This window comes from Panthera onca, chromosome E1 (assembly GCF_046562875.1).
Source record: "Panthera onca isolate mPanOnc1 chromosome E1, mPanOnc1 haplotype 2, whole genome shotgun sequence".
Taxonomy (NCBI): Eukaryota; Metazoa; Chordata; class Mammalia; order Carnivora; family Felidae; genus Panthera; species Panthera onca.
Genome location: NC_138352.1, coordinates 35445999 through 35464010, shown reverse-complemented (window position 1 = coordinate 35464010; position 18012 = coordinate 35445999). Strand labels below are relative to the sequence as shown.

The following is an 18012-nucleotide window of genomic DNA, read 5'->3' as shown; positions in this document are numbered from 1 at the left end:
GAAGGTTTTCTACTGGGATGAATGGGCGAGAGAAGAGGAAACAGGTGCAGAGCTAGGCAAGGGCCAGAGTATGTGTTCTCTGCCCCCCCCCCCCCATAGTGCCAGGATCCAGTAGGTGGGGTCCAACTGAGGCCTGGCTGCGACTCTCTTGTCTGCCTCTTGGGATCTCCCCTGGACTATGAGGACCCTCGCACTCATTTTCTCTCTCATCTGATGTCAGAGCAGACCAAACTGTCACGCAGCAGTCTCATGCTGAATTCTCAGGCCTCTCAGGTGTAGAAGGGTCTTGCAAGGGTCACTTTGAATTCATGCATCTGTCACAAGTGTGAGGCCATGGGTTAGAGGTGCTTTCCTTGCCATTTTCAAAAATGAAAAAATAACTTTGTGGATGGTGGAAATAGTACAGTCCACGAATGAAGCAAGTTAAGCTGGGAGAGCAAGTTAGGGTTCTGCTTGCTCATAAAGTCATTGATTTCCCATCTGACATCAGTGAATTTGGAGGGCTAGCAAACGGAGTGGGTGCTCACTGGATGTGGTGCACACAGGTTGGCGGGTGTACCCTGTAGGTCTGATATGTGAGATGTGGCAGCTATAATGAGAACTCTTGGGAAGTGGGTGCAGCCAACACCCGAGGAAGAGGAGGGCTGCAAGATGCAAATTGCACTGACGTTTTTAAAGGTTGAAACTAACACTCCTCTGGTTTAGAATTACTAACTCCTGGTCTCAGGAAACAACGTGGTCGTGCTGACAGCCCTTCAGGACCAAGGACAGCGTCTAGCACGTCCTGTCACCCTCGAAATTTTGAGAGATGATACACTGAGAATTTGAGTTTATGAAATCTTGCCCTTCCTTCATCAACCAACCTCCTCTTAAAGAAAGTTCCGCAGTCAATGCACACACTCCTTTTCCCATTCCCTTCTTCCCATAGTGCTGCCACACCCACTGCCTGGGAGCCTCCATCACAGTGTCCCTCACTCCCAAATGCCAAGAAAAGCCCAACAGCGGAGGAACTTTTGAACTTGGTCCCATGACACCCAGTGAGGGTGTGACTGCTAGCCTTTGCAATTTACAGTGTAGCCCCTTCAGGGGACCATAATTAGGTTAAATGGCTTAACTCAGGTTAAATGGATTTCCCAGAAATACACAGTAAATAAGGGAGGAGACATGTCTTAAAAAAAAAAAAAAAATCAGGAGTGCCTGGGTGGCTGTCATTTAAACCTCTGACTCTTGATCTCAGCTCAGGTCATGATCTCACGGTTTGTGAGTTCGAACCCGGCATGGGGCTCTGCATTGACAGGGGGAACCTGCTTGGGTTCTCTCTCTCTCTCTCTCTCTCTCTCTCTCTCTCTGCCCCTCCCAGCTTGCCCTATCTCTCTCTCTCAAAATAAATAAATAAACTCAAAAAACCCCCGCAAAACCCAGAAAGCTATTGCGTATAAATTCAAAAAGTGCAAAAGTGCAAAGATACAAAAAGATACACGCTTTCTACCCAGACCCCCTCCCTAGAGACAAACCAGGAAGCAAAACAAGTTTCTTGCACAGTATGTCCTTCCAGAGAAATTCTGTGCATTAACAAGGATTTACACATATATGTATATTATATATACCTGCTTGTATGTGTGTCTGTGTATGTGTACAATTTCTGCCCTCCTTTGGAGCTGGGATTTGAACCACAGCCTCTGGGGCTGCAGAAGCTGGGATCTGAGTCAATAGTTCTCACAACAAGCACACAGTTCAAGTTCTCTGAGGGTGTGAAGTGCATAGGGAAAGGGGAGGGCTGGGAATTAAGAGACTCAGAATGAAGTCCTCTCTCTGAATTGATGTTCCTGAGCAAGACTTTCTCTTCAGTGGTTCTCAGGAAATGAAGGTGTTGGATCAGATGACTGCTTAGACACACTCTGGTCCTGATATTCTCAGAGTTTAGTAGTCAGATTGTTCTGGAAGCACAAAGTTGAGATCAAGGATCATGACCTCTGATCATCCTCTGAGCAAAGTTGTGTTGACCTTATGCCATGTTAGGGGTTCAGCTGGGACCTGCAATGGACACAAAGTCACAAGCACTCTGGTCATTGTGATGCTCGTGGGGCAAGGACTCCATGGCTGGAATCTTCGGGGGTAATGTCACTTGTAGAGGACATCATTTGTGGAGGTCAGGAAAACAGAAAACTCTCACCTCTGCCTGGAGTGTGGCAACTCTCCTGCCTGCCCTGCTGGCATCCAGGCTCCCTCCCTGGGATCCTTCCTCCCTATAGCAGCCAGAGTGAGTTTCCTATGCAACTATGCAACCCAAGCAAGAGCAGACCACTCCCCTTCCTGAAGCCTTTCCGTGGCTCCCCATTTGCGATCAAGATGTGCACTTCACAAATGCCTCTAGATGGTTCAGAAGGCCCCCACCACTCTCCCTACTCCCTCCCACCTTGAGACTTCCACCTCAGCCACTAGAAATGGCTTCACTTCAGTGTGGCTGCAGTGGGGACAGGTCCCCAAGTGCACCAGTTCTCAGATACCTCCTAGCCTTTGTATACATACGTGCCTAGAATATAGTCTCCACAATCTTCCCTTCTCCTCTTCATTAATGTCCCACTACCTACCTTCCTTCCTTCCTTCCTTCCTTCTTTCTTTCTTTCTTTCTTTCTTTCTTTCTTTCTTTCTTTCCTAGATTTTATTTTTAAGTAATCTCTGCTCCCAACATGGGATTCGAACTCACAACCCCGAGATCAAGAGTCTCATGCGCCACCGACTGAGCCAGCTAGGTACCCCTGTCCCACCATTTTTCTGATTTAATGCCATAGGCACCCATTCAGTATATTTAATGCGTATCTTTATATCCTTATCCTGGTAAAATCTTTATGTTCTTGTTTTGTGTTCATATATTTTTAGTTTACTCAAATAGTGCTGTGTTACAAAGCACATTTCATTTCTTTCACCCACTCATTAATATGTTTTTAATATTGTTGTTTTTTTTTAATTTTTTTTAACGTTTTTATTTATTTTTGAGACAGAGAGAGACAGAGCATGAATGGGGGAGGGGCAGAGAGAGAGGGAGACACAGAATCGGAAACAGGCTCCAGGCTCCGAGCTGTCAGCACAGAGCCCGACGCGGGGCTCGAACTCACAGACTGTGAGATTGTGACCTGAGCCGAAGTCGGACGCTTAACCAACTGAGCCACCCAGACGCCCCTAATATTGTTGTTTTATCATCTATTCAGTCACTTGTAACTGCTCCATAGTCCTCCAGAGTGGTCATCTGCCCATGTTACCTCTCCATTCTCCTAGGCTTGACACCAGCCTGCTGCCATCTTCCCCCACCATAAACAATCTGCAGTGAACCTTTTCCACAGACTTTTGTGGACTGTGATAATTTCTTTCGCTGTAAGCTCAAGAGCTCCAATTCCTGGCTTGTAGGATGTATATCTCCTTAATTTCACCATGCATCCCAGCCTGTTTTCCAAGTTGACCGCCCTAGTGTGCACCTCTACCCAGAGAGCATCAGCATGTTCATGGCCCCACACCTCATCAACCTTCTGTGTTACCCAGCTTTGCTTTTTGTCTATCCAATAGGTGTAAAGTGATAGGTGATTTTTATTTGTTTGTTTGTTTGTTTGTTTATATTTTAGAGAGAGGGAAAGTGTGCTCATGTGCATTGGGGAGAGGGAGAGAGCAAGAGAATCCCAAGGAGGCTCAGTGCAGAGCTCCACAGGGCTCAATCCCACAACCCTGGGATCAGGACCTGAGCTGAAATCAAGGGTCAGACGCTCAATCGACTGAGCCACTCCAGCGCCCCCATGTGATAGCTGATTTAATTTTCACTTCTCTGATTACTAAGGATTACAAATTATTTTGTTTGTTAACACTTTGGATTATCTCTTTTATAAATTGCCATTTATATGCTTTGCCATTCCCTATTGAATTTGCTGCCTTTTTCTTGTTGATGTGAATATTTATATATTCTATATATGAATCCTTGCTGATTTTGTTTTCTTCCTTGTCGGTTATAAACATTGCAGATCTCTCTGGCCTTCTTTCTATTCCTCAAACATGCCAAACTCCCCAGCCCTCAGGGCTTTTGTCCTCGCTGTTCGCTCTGCCTGTCATGCTCTTTTCCCAGACACTTTCAGGCAGGAGTCTCCAGATACTGAACTCTCTGATGTCACCTCCTCAGACATATCTCTCCACCCATGCACTATCCATTACATCACCCGGTTTTGCTAGCATTACGGCCGCATCAGTATCAACCTGTTCATTCATTGTTCACCTGCTTATTGTTTGTCTCCATATTAGCTGTGTGTGAGTTCCAAGCACTGTTAATTAGCCTCTAGCGCAGCCTGGCACACAGTAGTTCCTCAATAAACATCTGTTGGGTGAATGAATAAATACACCCCAGTCACACTGCATGGAGTGAAGAGAAAGGTTTGAGGGCAAGGCTAAGAGTGCTGTACTTCAAGTGATACTTCAACAAGTTAACATCTAGTGAGTCTTCTGTATGTGCCAGGCACTGTGCAGAGCACTTTACGTGGATTATCACATTCGTTCTCATAATGACCCTATGGGGTAGGTATTCCTTTTATTTATGAGATGAGGAACAGAGGTAGAAAGATAAAGGAAGGCACTCAAGGCCCCACAACTTTCTAGAAGAAACCAGGACCCAGGGAATCTTCTCCAGAGTTAGGGTCCTTAACGGCTACATGCACTGCGGGGGAGGAGGCAGTGGTAAGGGAGGAGATGGGGAGGCCAGGATGGAGCATCCTTATAATCCGAGAAATCTGCTCCTCCCCAGACAGGAGATGAAAGGCAGAGGCAGGGAGGATAATGCTCTCCCTCATGTCCTATATGACACTAGTGAGGCCAGAGAGGTTAAGTGACCAGACCGTGGCCCCCAGGGGACAAGCCACCCCCTCCCCGGGACCGCTGCCACTCCATCGTCCCAGTGCCACTTTTTCTCGGCAGGGACCGCGTGGCGCGCATCGGGTTGGGCGTGATCCTGAATTTGGCAAAAGAGCGTGAGCCGGTGGAGCTGGCGCGGAGCGTGGCAGGCATCTTGGAGCACATGTTCAAGCACTCGGAAGAGACGTGCCAGCGGCTGGTGGCGGCCGGTGGCCTGGACGCAGTGCTGTACTGGTGCCGCCGCACGGACCCGGCGCTGCTCCGGCACTGCGCGCTGGCGCTGGGCAACTGCGCGCTGCACGGGGGCCAGGCGGCGCAGAGGCGCATGGTGGAGAAGCGCGCTGCAGAGTGGCTCTTCCCGCTCGCCTTCTCCAAAGAGGACGAGCTGCTGCGGCTGCACGCCTGCCTCGCGGTGGCGGTGCTGGCAACCAACAAGGAGGTGGAGCGGGAGGTGGAGCGCTCCGGCACCCTGGCGCTCGTGGAGCCGCTCGTGGCCTCGCTAGACCCCGGTCGCTTCGCCCGCTGCCTGGTGGATGCCAGTGACACGAGCCAGGGACGCGGGCCCGACGACCTGCAGCGCCTCGTGCCGCTGCTGGATTCGTCGCGCTTGGAGGCCCAGTGCATCGGGGCTTTCTACCTCTGTGCTGAAGCGGCCATCAAGAGCCTGCAGGGCAAGACTAAGGTGGGTGTGGGGTGAGGGGGAGGACCGGGGTTAGAGAGAGTCTGGACCAGCTTCCCAGAGGGAGTGACAGGGACTTGAAGTACACGTTAAGAGTTAGGTGAAGCAAGGAGAAGGATGAGAGACCAGTCATTCTGGCCTTGAAGGCAAAAGCAAGGATTCTCAGCAGGAAACATGCATTTCACAAAGATTATCCTGGCTGCAATTGTAGAGATGGAATTGGCAAGGGTGAGGTCAGAGGCAAGGGAGCCAGATAGGAGGCCATGATGGGGACGGTTGGGAAGGTGGGCTGGGGCATGACAGCAGAGGCAGAGAAAAGCAGACAGATCTCAGAGGGGCTGAAGAAATAGAATTAGGACTTGGGGGGTGGGGGGCGGTGAAGGAGAGGGAAGAGCTGAGGATGACTCCTGGCTTTGGACACAGACAGCTGGGTGCCTGGTGGCACCTGGTACTGAAATAAGGGTAACTGGAGAGAGGTTGTGGTGGGGGAGGGGAAGAAAGTGAGTTCACTGGGACAGGCTGGGCTTGGAGTGCATGAACGATGACCAGCTGGGGTACCTCAGTGGGCCATTTTGTCACATGGGTCTGGAGTGCAGGAAGGAGAGGGAATGCAGAGACAGGGGCTTGGCGGGGCAGAACATCAGTGCGTTGACCAGATAACTCCCACCTGTGTCCCAAGAGCTCCGTATGCCTAGGGCCTGATCTGAAGCTTTGGCCCTCTGCTTTAACTTGCTGTGTGACCTTGGCTAGCTGGCTTCCCCTTTCTGGGCCTCTCTATGCTTCTTTTTTTTTTTTTTTTTTTTTTTAAATTTTTTTTTATTTGACGTTTATTTATTTTTGAGACATAGAGAGACAGAGCATGAACGGGGGAGGGTCAGAGAGAGAGGGAGACACAGAATCTGAAACAGGCTCCAGGCTCCGAGCTGTCAGCACAGAGCCCGACACGGGGCTCGAACTCATGGACTGTGAGATCATGACCTGAGCCGAAGTCGGTCGCCCAACCGACTGAGCCACCCAGGCGCCCCTCTATGCTTCTTTTTTATCCTGGAAAACTGAAGAAGCGAACCACGGCAGCAGTTCTTATCCTGCATGTGAAGCTACTAATAGCTAAATTATCAAAAGTTTGTGTTTTTGTGTTTTAAATATTGGAGAATCAAAATTATCCCTACAACACCCCTCTCCTCCTTTGCATTCCTCTGGGGGGTTGGAGTTGGTGACAGCTGGTGTAAGGAGTTGTGGGCACAGTGTGGGCCATCCTGTCTGTACCACAGCTGTCATCTGGGCTGCTCAGAGGAGAGTGTCTCAGATCATTGTCACCTATTGTGTGTGTCCCCACAGATTAAAAAGAGACTGTTGTGTTGGGGGGTTCTTGGAGGCCTCTTCCAGGGTCTGGGGTTCTAGAAGCTTCTGATTGTCCCCTCTATGCCCCAGAGGTGGGCCATGGGAGGACTGGCTTTATAAATCAGGTCATTCTGCTTTGGGAGAAGGGACTTGAAGGGAAGTAGGGAGTGAGGCCCCAAGGATTGGGTCTGGGCAGCAGGCATGACCACCAGCTATGGCACCCCCTTTCCAACAAGGCCAAGTGAATGCAGTTCAGTAAAGAGATCGTCAGCCACCACTCTGTACCCTGCAATGTGCCAGGTACAGGACTCCAAAGGTGACTAAAACATGACGTCAGCTTATCATCCAGTGGAAGGTGCATTATCTATTAACAACAGTGGCATGTAGAGTACAAGGCCTAATTGGAGCTATGGGCCAAACTGTGGGTAAATCAAAGTAGGCTGCATGGAGGGGGTGCTAATCAATTTGAATTCCGATGGATGACTAGGATTCCCACAAGCAGGCCAGAAGAACTAAAGGGTCTGGGAAAGCCATGACTGAGCCCAGCCAGAGATTGGAGAGCCTTAGTGGGTGGGTGTCAGCCAAGTGTGGGATTGTGAAAGGGCAGTTGAGCTGAGAATGGTGGGCAGGGGCTACACTGTGCCAGGCCCGGCCTCCACATTGAGAGCTCAGACTTCATCCCAGGGAGATGGAAGCTGTTAGAGGGGAGACATGAGGTCAAGAGTTGCGAGAGCTTCAGGAGGCAGAATCCACAGAACTAGGTGATATATTGGATGCAGGCAGGGCTAGGGTAGATGATGGGAGTTTCAGCGCTGAGAAGAGGGGAAGGGAGGGACTGGGCACGTTTGGGAATGGCTGGCGAGCTGGTGGACCCAAGACACCCTCTCCCCATCCCTCCCTAGGTATTCAGCGACATCGGAGCCATCCAGAGCCTGAAACGCCTGGTTTCCTATTCCACCAACGGCACCACGTCGGCGCTGGCCAAGCGTGCTCTACGTCTGCTGGGCGAGGAGGTGCCGCGGCCCATTCTGCCCTGCGTGGCCAGCTGGAAGGAGGCCGAGGTCCAGACGTGGCTGCAGCAGATCGGCTTCTCCCACTACTGCGAGAGCTTCCGGGTAGAGCGGCGCATCCCAAAGGCGCGCGGCCGCTAGGGGCGCCCTGCACAGAGGCCACCGCGCCCCTTTTCCGCCTGCATGCCCGCGGCGCCAGGGGGCCATATTGGGGATGGGAGTCTGTACTCAGCCACTTTCGGGGTCACTCGGCTCTGAGTCCCATCCGCCTCACCCATCGCCCTCTACAGTTCCCTTTCCTTGCATTTTATGCTTGGGGTCCAAGGGCTGAGGAGGAGAGCCCTTCCTTACATCTGACCCCTCCCTCAGGAGCAGCAGGTGGATGGTGACCTGCTTCTGCGACTCACGGAGGAAGAGCTCCAGACCGACCTGGGCATGAAATCGGGCATCACCCGCAAAAGGTACGGAGCCTCCTGCCTGCCAGCCGTCGCCCTCCGCCACTAGCCAGTCCCAGGTTAGGACCTCAGCGTCCTCTTCTCCCCCGGGGTACAGATTCTTTAGGGAGCTCACGGAGCTCAAGACCTTCGCCAACTACGCTACGTGCGACCGCAGCAACCTGGCCGACTGGCTGGGCAGCCTGGACCCGCGCTTCCGCCAGTACACGTACGGCCTGGTCAGCTGCGGCCTGGACCGCTCCCTGCTGCACCGCGTGTCTGAGCAACAGCTCCTGGAGGACTGCGGCATCAGCCTGGGCGTGCACCGCGCCCGCATCCTCACGGCCGCCAGAGGTCAGCCTGCCCACCCGGGCCCCTACCCCTGCCTAGCCCAGCCCTGCAGGGCGAGGGGAGACACACAGTAGATGGTCTGAACACATCCCCGGTGCCAGACTGGATTCTGAGGATGCAAAGACCAATATGCTGCACTTTGCCCTCAAGAAGTTCCCAGTCTGAGCTGAGTGGGGGGTGGAAGTAAGTCAGCTGTATAAGCAGGTCGGCGACCACAGTAGGAAGCATGTCTGGGATTCCAATGGGGGCTGCGAGGAAGCGCTGGCTGTCCACCCAGGTCTGGGCATTTAGAGGATGTCTGACCAGGTCTTGAAGGATGTATTGGGGAGGGGGGTGCAGCAGAAAGAGCAGCTCGGGAGGAGGGAGCAGATATGCAAATGTGGAGGTAAGACAAGAAGGAGGGGGTCACATGGGGAGGGAGGCTTATGCCACTAGCCAGCAGCCTGCAGAGTATGGGTTCTGGAGGTGCTTTGGGGAGGTCATGAGGGCAGAATGGATTCTAGGGCTCTAGCAACCCTTTTCACTTACTACTTTAACTTGCTAATTTACTATTTAGTTGATATTTATCATCAATTGTTATATGTATTAGGTTTTAAACAGATATTATCTCATTAATCTCTACATCCATTCTGAGCAGTGGGTGTTAATTTTTTAAATCAACTTTAAAAAAATTTGTAAGTAATAAAAGAGGTATAACTTAAAAGTGTCCAATTTCAGGGCTCCTGGGTGGCTCAGTAGGTTGAGCATCCAACTCTTTATCTTAGCTCAGGTCTTGATCTCAGGGTCATTGAGTTCAAACCTGGCATTGGGTACCACACTGGGAGTGGAGCTTCCTAAAAAAAAAAAAAAAGAAAAGAAAAAATAGTGTCCAATTTGAAGAGTTTTGAAAAATGCTTATATGTGTAACTACCATCGTAATCCAAGATGAACATGGTCCTTGAGGGTGTTAATTGAAAAGATGATGAAACTAAGTTTTAAAGAATTTAAATACATTTCCCAACGTTATCCCTTGGGAAATCCCAAATACATATCTCAAGGCCCTTAAAATAACAGAACTGGGATTTGAACCTCTGTCTTTCTGCTTCATAAACAGACAAATGCTGTCTGTGAGTGTTAGGGCCAAATATTACATGAAGATGGATACTTTGCATTCAGCAAGTTTAACTAAAGCAGATCAAGCCTTTATTATTTTTACATCGCAGCGTCCAATAAAACCCTAAGATTTCATTTTTTAAAAACAGGGAACTCCTACTGCAAAGATAGCTTACACGTTTTTTAAAAAGAGCCGTGCACGTTTTTTTAAGTGGGGGCAATGACACACTCAGACTTAGATTTTAGAAAAATCCCTCTGGTTGCTGTACAAACAGATTAGACCGAGTAAGTGTGGATTTGGGGAGACCACTGAGAAGGCTGAGTTGGGAGCCTGGACATCAGGAGGGCCCTGGGAAGTAGGAAGGATACAGAGCTCAGAGTCAGGGGTTGTGAAGACTTGTCTGTTCTGTTCACTGCAGTAGCCCAAGCACAAGGGATAGTGCCAGGCATACAGTAAATGCTTAGCAAATACTTGTTGAATGAATGAGTGAGAGGTAGGGGTTCAGGTCAATACCCAGGTGCTGGCTGTGGTGGGAACTAGGAAGGGAGGGTCCCGGGGAGGACTTGGGACGTATTGGGTTTGCCGTGTGTGGGGGCAGCTGGCCGTGTAGGTCTGAAGCTCCGGAGAGAGGGCAGGGCTGGAGGTGCAAATCCACATTTCTAAAACACAACGCCCGCCTCCTGAGACGCACTCACTAAGAGTTAGCAGCCCTCCTTCCCGTAGGCCCATCTCGCTATCTCAGTGACCCTTTTTTGAAGCAAGCCACCCTGCCTGGGCTGAGAAGGCGGGTGTGCAGGGGATGATGTACCTCATGGTGAACCAAGCTGTCTCTTGTCTGCTTCAGAAATGCTACACTCCCCGCTGCCCTGCACTGGCTGCAAGCCCAGTGGGGACATCCCAGATGTCTTCATCAGCTACCGCCGGAACTCAGGCTCCCAGCTGGCCAGGTGAGAAGGGGTGGGCAGGCGGGCAGGCTGGGGCCTCGGGGCAAGGCCAAGGCAGTGACACGGGACCTCTTTACAGCCTCCTGAAGGTGCACCTGCAGCTGCACGGCTTCAGTGTCTTCATTGATGTGGAGAAGCTGGAAGCAGGCAAGTTCGAGGACAAGCTCATCCAGAGTGTCATAGGTGCCCGCAACTTTGTGCTGGTGCTGTCAGCTGGGGCACTGGACAAGTGCATGCAGGACCACGACTGCAAGGACTGGGTGCACAAGGTAGGCGCTGGCCTCTGTGGTCCCAGCCCTGGCCTGTGTCCAGGGCACAAGGGCCTCCTCCCGTTCCTCCTCCCCTGCGTCCACCAGCAACCTCCATGCCCCAGCTGGAAGTCAGGAGCCACAGCTCTGACGGTAATTAGTCTTTAGCAAGTCACTCAGGCTCTCTGAGTCTCAGTTTCCTCATTTAGAAAATGGGGATAACTTCTCTGTGTTCTTCGCCTTGTAGGATTGTTGTGAGAAGGATGAAAATGCTTTGAAAAATAACCTCTGTGAGGGGAGAGGGGCCAGAGAGCCTAGTGCCAGACGCAGCGGAATCATGAAGAGCACAAAGCTGAGTTTGAATCCTGGCTCTGGCCTTGGACAAGTTACTTAATCCCAGTGAGCTTCGTGTTTGTTACTGGAAAGTGGGATAAGTGTAGTCTCTAACTCCCTAGGATGTCGTTATAAAAATTAAAAGAGCTAAAATGTGTGAAGTGCTCAGCAGAATGCCTAGCTCTATAGTAATTGCTTTATAATGGTAGCAATTATTATTGCAATTATTATGAGTACTACCACTGTTTAATTAATACCGTTGTATTTTCAGTGCCTGACACATAGTAGAAACTTATTAAATACTTGTAGAATGGAGGGGTGGATCCATATCACATCTGCAGGTTATTAATAATTAATCAGTGAGTAGGAACTGGGGGCCTGGGCTGAGAGATAAAGCAGTCATCTGAGATGGAGCCCTTGTCCTAAAACAGCTAAGAAGACAAAAATATGCCCAGAACGACCAGACCATATGTAGGATGGTATCAGTGCTAAGCTAGGTAGGTGAACCTCCTACTTGCCATAGGAGTATGGAGAAGGGAGAAAACATTAAGGGCCAGAGTAACCGGGGAAGGCTTCATGGAGGAGGCAGAACTTGAGAAGAGTCTTAAGAATTTAGGTGAGTGGAAGAGAAGGCATCCCAGGCAGGAGAACTGCATGAGCAAAAGAACAAAAGTGGGGGTGAGGAAGGTGCATCACTGGTAACTGCTTACAGATGAAGAAACTGAGGCTCAGAGAGGTACAATATTTTTTCCCATGACCACACTGGTGTTGAAATCAGAAAAGCTGGGCTCTGAACTCCATCTGTCCGACTCCAAAGCCCACGCTCTTTCCCAGGACCTGACTGCGTTCCATGGCACAGATCTGAGGGGGTGTGAGGGGAGGTGGTGGGATACGGCTGGGTTCAGCCGGCACCAGAAATGATTGTCTGCATCTCTTCCCAACTCCGCGTTCAGTGACATCGTGTTGGTAGCTCGAAATCAGCCACGGTGGGAGCATCGACACTAAGGAAGTTGATAAACACTACGAATCAGGGTTTTATTTGGTTGTCTCTCCCCCACCCCACCCCCCGCCTCCCAGAGAGCTCATTGTTAAACATTGACCAGTACACCACTGGCTGGATAAGAACTACAGAACCAGTTTGCAGAGTACCTAAAGGCCAGGAGAAGACCCATGTTTAAAGCACAGGGAAGAGGGATCCCCTGAGGGCAGTGACGCCAGGCCAGGGGTTGTTGGGAGAAGGCTCTGACACCAGAGTGCATCCAGACTGACAGTGGGGAAGAGGGTCAGGCCCCAGAAGCCATGTCTTAGGGGCTGAGTATTGGGCTTGGTTTGGTGTTGGGCCAAAGAGACGCCTGGAGGATCATGGTTGATGGCCCAGCTTAGGTGGCAGGTGGCCTGCTCCATGGGAGTTCAGACCTTGCCGTGTTTACTCCATATCCCCGATGCCCACAACCACGCAAGCTGCAAAGTAGGCTCTTGAGTTTATGGAATGATTGAATCAAAGATTACACAGATGGAGCTGAGATTACTGGGAAAAGCAGACATGTCCACCAGCTTTACCAGGTCAACTCTAATCAAGTTTTCATTCTGAACCTGCTGGGTGACCTTGAACAAGCCATTATTCCTCTCTTGGCCAGACTCTGAATCTGTGCCATGAGCAGTGTGCTGTCTTCAGTTGTGTGTAATTTTGGATAAAACAAATGTCTAAAGGCTCCCAAATAAATTTCTTCAGGGTCTGAATTCACACAGGTCCTCAGCAGAGAGGCAGAGGCTTGGTTGAAAGAGCCCTGGACTTGGAATTTGAAGGCTTGATTCAGAGACCTGGCCCCTCCTGGTCTGGGCATTTGTGTGACTTGGGAGCAAGTCCCTTCCCTTCTCCGGGCTTCCTGCTTCTCATTCATAAAATGGAGAGTTTCCCCCAAAGCCAACCAAGGTGGAAGCTCCTCAGGTTCTTTCCCCAGGAAGGCTCTGCTCCACAAGGGTACTGGACATCCAGCCTTGTCCCAGCAGATTGTAAGGAGGGAGGAGGCAGGCGGGGTGGCGGGAGCCTTTGCACTGGACCAGTCCCAAAGGCTCCATCAGCCTTCCTTGGTTGTTGTTAGTGCTTGATTGCCTCTGGTTTTAAAATTCCTTTCCCTGAAGCCACATTTAGTGAGTAATCAATATGGAAAACCACAAGTGAACTGCACTCAAAAAAGGCCAATCCCTGAGGTTCTCCCTTGAAAGGAGAAAAACATTCAATAAGCACTTACCAGAGCACCCATTAATAGTAAGTTATATCCTCAGAACAACCTTGTGAAGTAGGTTTATTATTCTCCTTTACAGAGGAGGAAATAATAACACCTATTATTTATTAAGCACCCACTGCATGCTGGGCACTGTTCTAACCACTTGTCGTGGGACATTGCAGGTATCCCCAACCATCCCACCAGACAGGGACTGTCATGAACCCTATTTTGAACCTTATTTTATATATGAGAAAACAGAGGCTTTGAGAGCCTGTTGTTTGCCTCAGGCCACAAAGCCTGTGTCAGAGATTCGATGTGAACCCCCATCTGATGATTCCAGAGTTCAGTCCCCAACTGCTATGCTATGTTATGTTATTTATTTTTCTTCCTTCCTTCCTCTTCCTTCCTTTTTTCTTTCTTTCTTCCTTTCTTTCCCTTCCTTCCTTCCTTCATTCTAACCATTCAGTCTGCCTGCCTGCCTTCCTTCTTTCTTCTCTTTCTTTTTCTTTCTCTCTTTTGCTTGCTTGTTTTCTTTCTTTCTTTCTTTTTCTCTTTCTTTCTTTCTTTCCTTCTTTCCTTCCTTCCTTCCTTCCTTCCTTCCTTCCTTCCAACCATCCGGCCATCCATTAAGTATTTGGCAAGGGCTGACTGTGGGCGAGGCTTTGTGAAAGATGCTGAGATGTAAGATGGGTAAAAACCAGACATGTGGGGAAGACAGGTATTAAGCAAATCACTCATTAACTAATTTAAGTTTGCAACTGTAGCATATGCTGAAGGGCCTATTACAAGAGCCTACAATAGGGAGAACTGGCCTAGTCAGAGAAGTGAGGGAAGACTTCCCTGGGAAAGTATGGATTGAGCTCAGATCAGAAAAATGAGTAGGCATTAGTTAGGGGAAGGGGCAGGGAAGAGCATTCCAGACTGAGGAAACAGCATGTGCAAAGGCCCTGTGCAGGGAGGGAGGATGGCAAATCTAAGGGGCTACAAGATCTGTGTGGCTGGGAGAACAGTACAGGGGTAGAGTCTGAGAAGTGAGCTGTGGTCAACCACACAGGGCCTTCAGACCACATTAAGGAGTTTGAATTTTATTCTAAGAGCCATGTAAAATACTGACGAGTTTTAAGCAGGGGATGACATGATCAGATTTGCATTTTGCAAACAGCAGCCAGGTGAAAGGGCAACGCAGAGAACAAGTTAGAGGGGGCAAGAGTGGATGAGGAGAGACCTGGCAGGGGATAAAGATGAGGGGGGTTGGAGCAGGGTGGTGGTGGGGTGGAAGAAGAAAAAAATGGGTGGATTTGAGAAAAAAGTAAGAAGTACAAATTGCCAGGGCTGGTGACAGATCAGTTTGGCTGCAGCGGGTCATGTTTTTCTTCTGACACCAAATGGTGTGGGTTTTTTCTAACACCAACAAACCAATTCTTGCAATTTGCCAACACCAACTGGGTGTTCCACAATTCAGTTCAATTCTGATGTTGACTTACCCAGAGCAAGTGTCAGACTCCAGAGGGTTAAGGACTCTGCCCCACAAGTCTGCCCTCACTTCAGATGCCAGTTGAAAGTCCTGGGTTCCCAGGCTACCCGCATTTGTCTGACTTGACTACCAATTCAGGAGTTCCTGGGACATACACATCCCTCCCCCGACCAGTTCAATAATTTGCTAGAATGACATGCAGAACTCAGAAAGGACTCAACTATTACTGGTTCATTGTAGAGGATACGACTCAGGAACATCCAAATGTGAGAGAGGCCTAGGGCAAGGTACAGGGCATGAGGGCATGGGCAGGGGAGGCTCAGAGCTCCCATGCCCTCTCCAGGCCACCCTCTCAACACCTAGATGTGTTCACCAACCCATCTCATCCTTGGGGGGTTTTATGGAGTTTCATTATGTGGGCATGATTAAGTCATTGGCCACTGGCGAGTGAACTCAATCTCTGCCCCTCTCCCCTCCTAGGCAGTGTGTGTGTGTGTGTGTGTGTGTGTGTGTGTGTGAATGTTTGTTGGGTACTTAAAAGTTCCAACCTTTTCAACATAGCTTGGTCTTCCTGGCAACCAGGCCCCATCCAGAAGCTATCTAGGCACCCCCAACCCATCCTCCAGTCATCTGGGGATTCCCAGGGTTTCAGGAGCTCTATACCAAGGATCTGGGGCAAAGACCAAATATATACCACAAGTGGTGAGGGAGAAGTCAAGGTAGACTTCAGCACCAGCACCCCACCCCAGGCTTGGCCTTGGGTGGTTGGCCCTCCCAGCGTCTGCCTGGCCTCCCACGTCCCTAGATGGGGACCTGTGTCTCTTTCCTCCTCCCCTCTTTTCTTTCTCCAGGAGATTGTGACTGCTTTGAGCTACGGCAAGAACATTGTGCCCGTCATTGATGGCTTTGAATGGCCAGAGCCCCAGGACCTGCCCGAGGACATGCAGGCTGTGCTCACCTTCAATGGCATCAAGTGAGGAGGGGGGCGGGTATCCAGCCCCCAGCCAGCAGCTCCCTCCGGCAGGCCCTCTGACCCACCAGCCTCTGTGCCCACAGGTGGTCCCACGAGTACCAAGAGGCCACAATAGAGAAGATCATCCGCTTCCTGCAGGGTCGTTCCTCCCGGGACTCATCTGCAGGTTCTGACACCAGTTTGGAGGGTGCTGCACCCATGGGCCCAACTTAACCAGTCCTTCGTTCCCAAGCCCTGCCGAGACCCCCATTTCCGTCGTCCCTCCTGAAGAAGCAGTTCCTCAAACCGGCCTCCCTCAGCCTGGGCCCTTCTCAGGAAATGACTGTCCCTCTCTCCCCACCCTCATGGGCCACCTCAAACCCAGCTTCCTCAGTGTCTGGAAAGGGAAGGGAAGCCAGGCATTGGGGGTGATAAGGGTCAGACTCCCCCCAGGCCCTGCCACCAGGTTTTCTATCTCCGGTGTGGGAAAAGCACTGGAGATTGAGGGTTCAGAGCACACTACGCCCCGTCCTACCCTGACAGCAGCACCCAGCTTGCATAGGGGGAAGGCAGGCAGTCTCTGACAAGGGTTAGGGCCATGCCCACCCTCTCAGCTAACCCAGGGCCTGGGCCCAGCAGCCAGCCAGCACAAGGGTCCAGCGATGGCTCTCCGCCTAAATCATGCCTGGCTCTCACCACTTCCTGCCACCCTGTGGCCTTGACCTGTAACCACTCAGTGTCCTTAGCTGGCCTGGCCTGGTCCCAAGTCCCCTCTCAACCTTTCTGAGGTGCAGCCCCCTTAGCCACATCCAAGGTCAGGGTTGGGCTGAACCTGCCCTCACTCTGGCTGGTCTGTGGCTACGGCCAGTTTCGCTGCACCCAGTGGTGCAAAGGAGTCCCCTGCTTGGGCCTGGGCAGCCGAGGCCATCTCAGTGGGCAGCTAGCCACCCTACTTAGCCTTGTTGCTTTGCCTCAGGTTCCTGCTGGCCTGGCTCAGCTGGCTTCCCTGGCCCCTCCCCCACCCACATGCTCAGGGGGAGGCCGGGGGAGGCAGCACTCTGCGGCAGCGGCAATAGCCTGGGCAGAACCTGCAGCAACACGTGGAGAGGCAAGATCCTGAAGAAGGGCAAGGAGTGCAGTTGAATCTCCCCCGGGAATTTTGCTAAAATTGCACTCAAGAGACCTGGGCAGGGCCTGGGTTTCTGCATTTCTCACTAATTCCCAGGTGAGTGGATGCGGTGGTCAAGGAATGACCCACTTGAACTAGCAAGGCTCTAAAACACAAATCCCTCACAAATATTTGCCATTTCCCAGAACCACCGGAGCAACCCTCCCCGGTATTATCTCCATTTTACAGATAAGGAAGAGAATGACGTGCCATTTCCCAAATCCTTAGTGGCAGCCCCACGATCCAGACCTGGCTGCCTGGTGCTCCGTCCACTGCCTGTCCTGAGAATCATCTTGGAGGTTGTGCCCTGGACAGGGCTTCGGACTGACAGCTGGCTTCTCCTTTGCCCCAAGAAGCTAGCAGGGGGAGACAGGTTTGCACCAAGAAGGGCTGACCCAGGAGCTGTACAGAAATAAATGAGCAGGAATGTCCCTCAGCCCCTTTCTCCACTAGGGTAGGAGAGCAAGAAAGTATCCTCCCCCCAGTAAACCCAGGCTTCAGCTAATAGGGTCAGCTAGAGCCTGCCCTGCCCCTTCCCTCCCCGGGGCAGTGAGTTCACACCAGGCTGCCTCAGCTTCCAGAACCACCTCCCACAGGTGCTGGCCGGGTCACTCGTAGCTCTTGAGCCACATCATCAGAAAGTCAAAGGTCTTACTTCAGGCTTGGCACTCGTTCCTTCCACTCCCCCTCCTGCAGGAGACACTGTCTTTAGCGGGTCCTGGCCCCAGCTCTGGCCTCCACCGCTCTTGATGCCTTCATGCCACACCAGTGCCCTTCAGTGCCAGGCCCTGGGTGTGGTGGTGACTGAGGCAGACTGGACGTTGCCTTTGCAGAGCAGAGACAGTAACAATACAGTGGGATGACTACCCTCCA

General features: G+C 51.1%; 1 protein-coding gene across 2 annotated transcripts in view; it reads left to right on the top strand.

Annotated features, from left to right (window-relative positions):
- Nucleotides 1–18012, top strand: part of SARM1 (sterile alpha and TIR motif containing 1) — a 25080-nt gene extending 7068 nt beyond the window's left edge. For both annotated transcript variants that reach the window (XM_060646756.3, XM_060646755.3), the window contains exons 2-9: nucleotides 4948–5566; nucleotides 7807–8019; nucleotides 8284–8375; nucleotides 8467–8702; nucleotides 10637–10739; nucleotides 10816–11005; nucleotides 15871–15992; nucleotides 16076–18012. In XM_060646756.3, coding sequence (XP_060502739.3) covers nucleotides 4948–5566; nucleotides 7807–8019; nucleotides 8284–8375; nucleotides 8467–8702; nucleotides 10637–10739; nucleotides 10816–11005; nucleotides 15871–15992; nucleotides 16076–16205 — 1705 coding nt within the window. In that variant the 3' untranslated portion in view covers nucleotides 16206–18012. The remainder of the gene's footprint in view (nucleotides 1–4947; nucleotides 5567–7806; nucleotides 8020–8283; nucleotides 8376–8466; nucleotides 8703–10636; nucleotides 10740–10815; nucleotides 11006–15870; nucleotides 15993–16075) is intronic.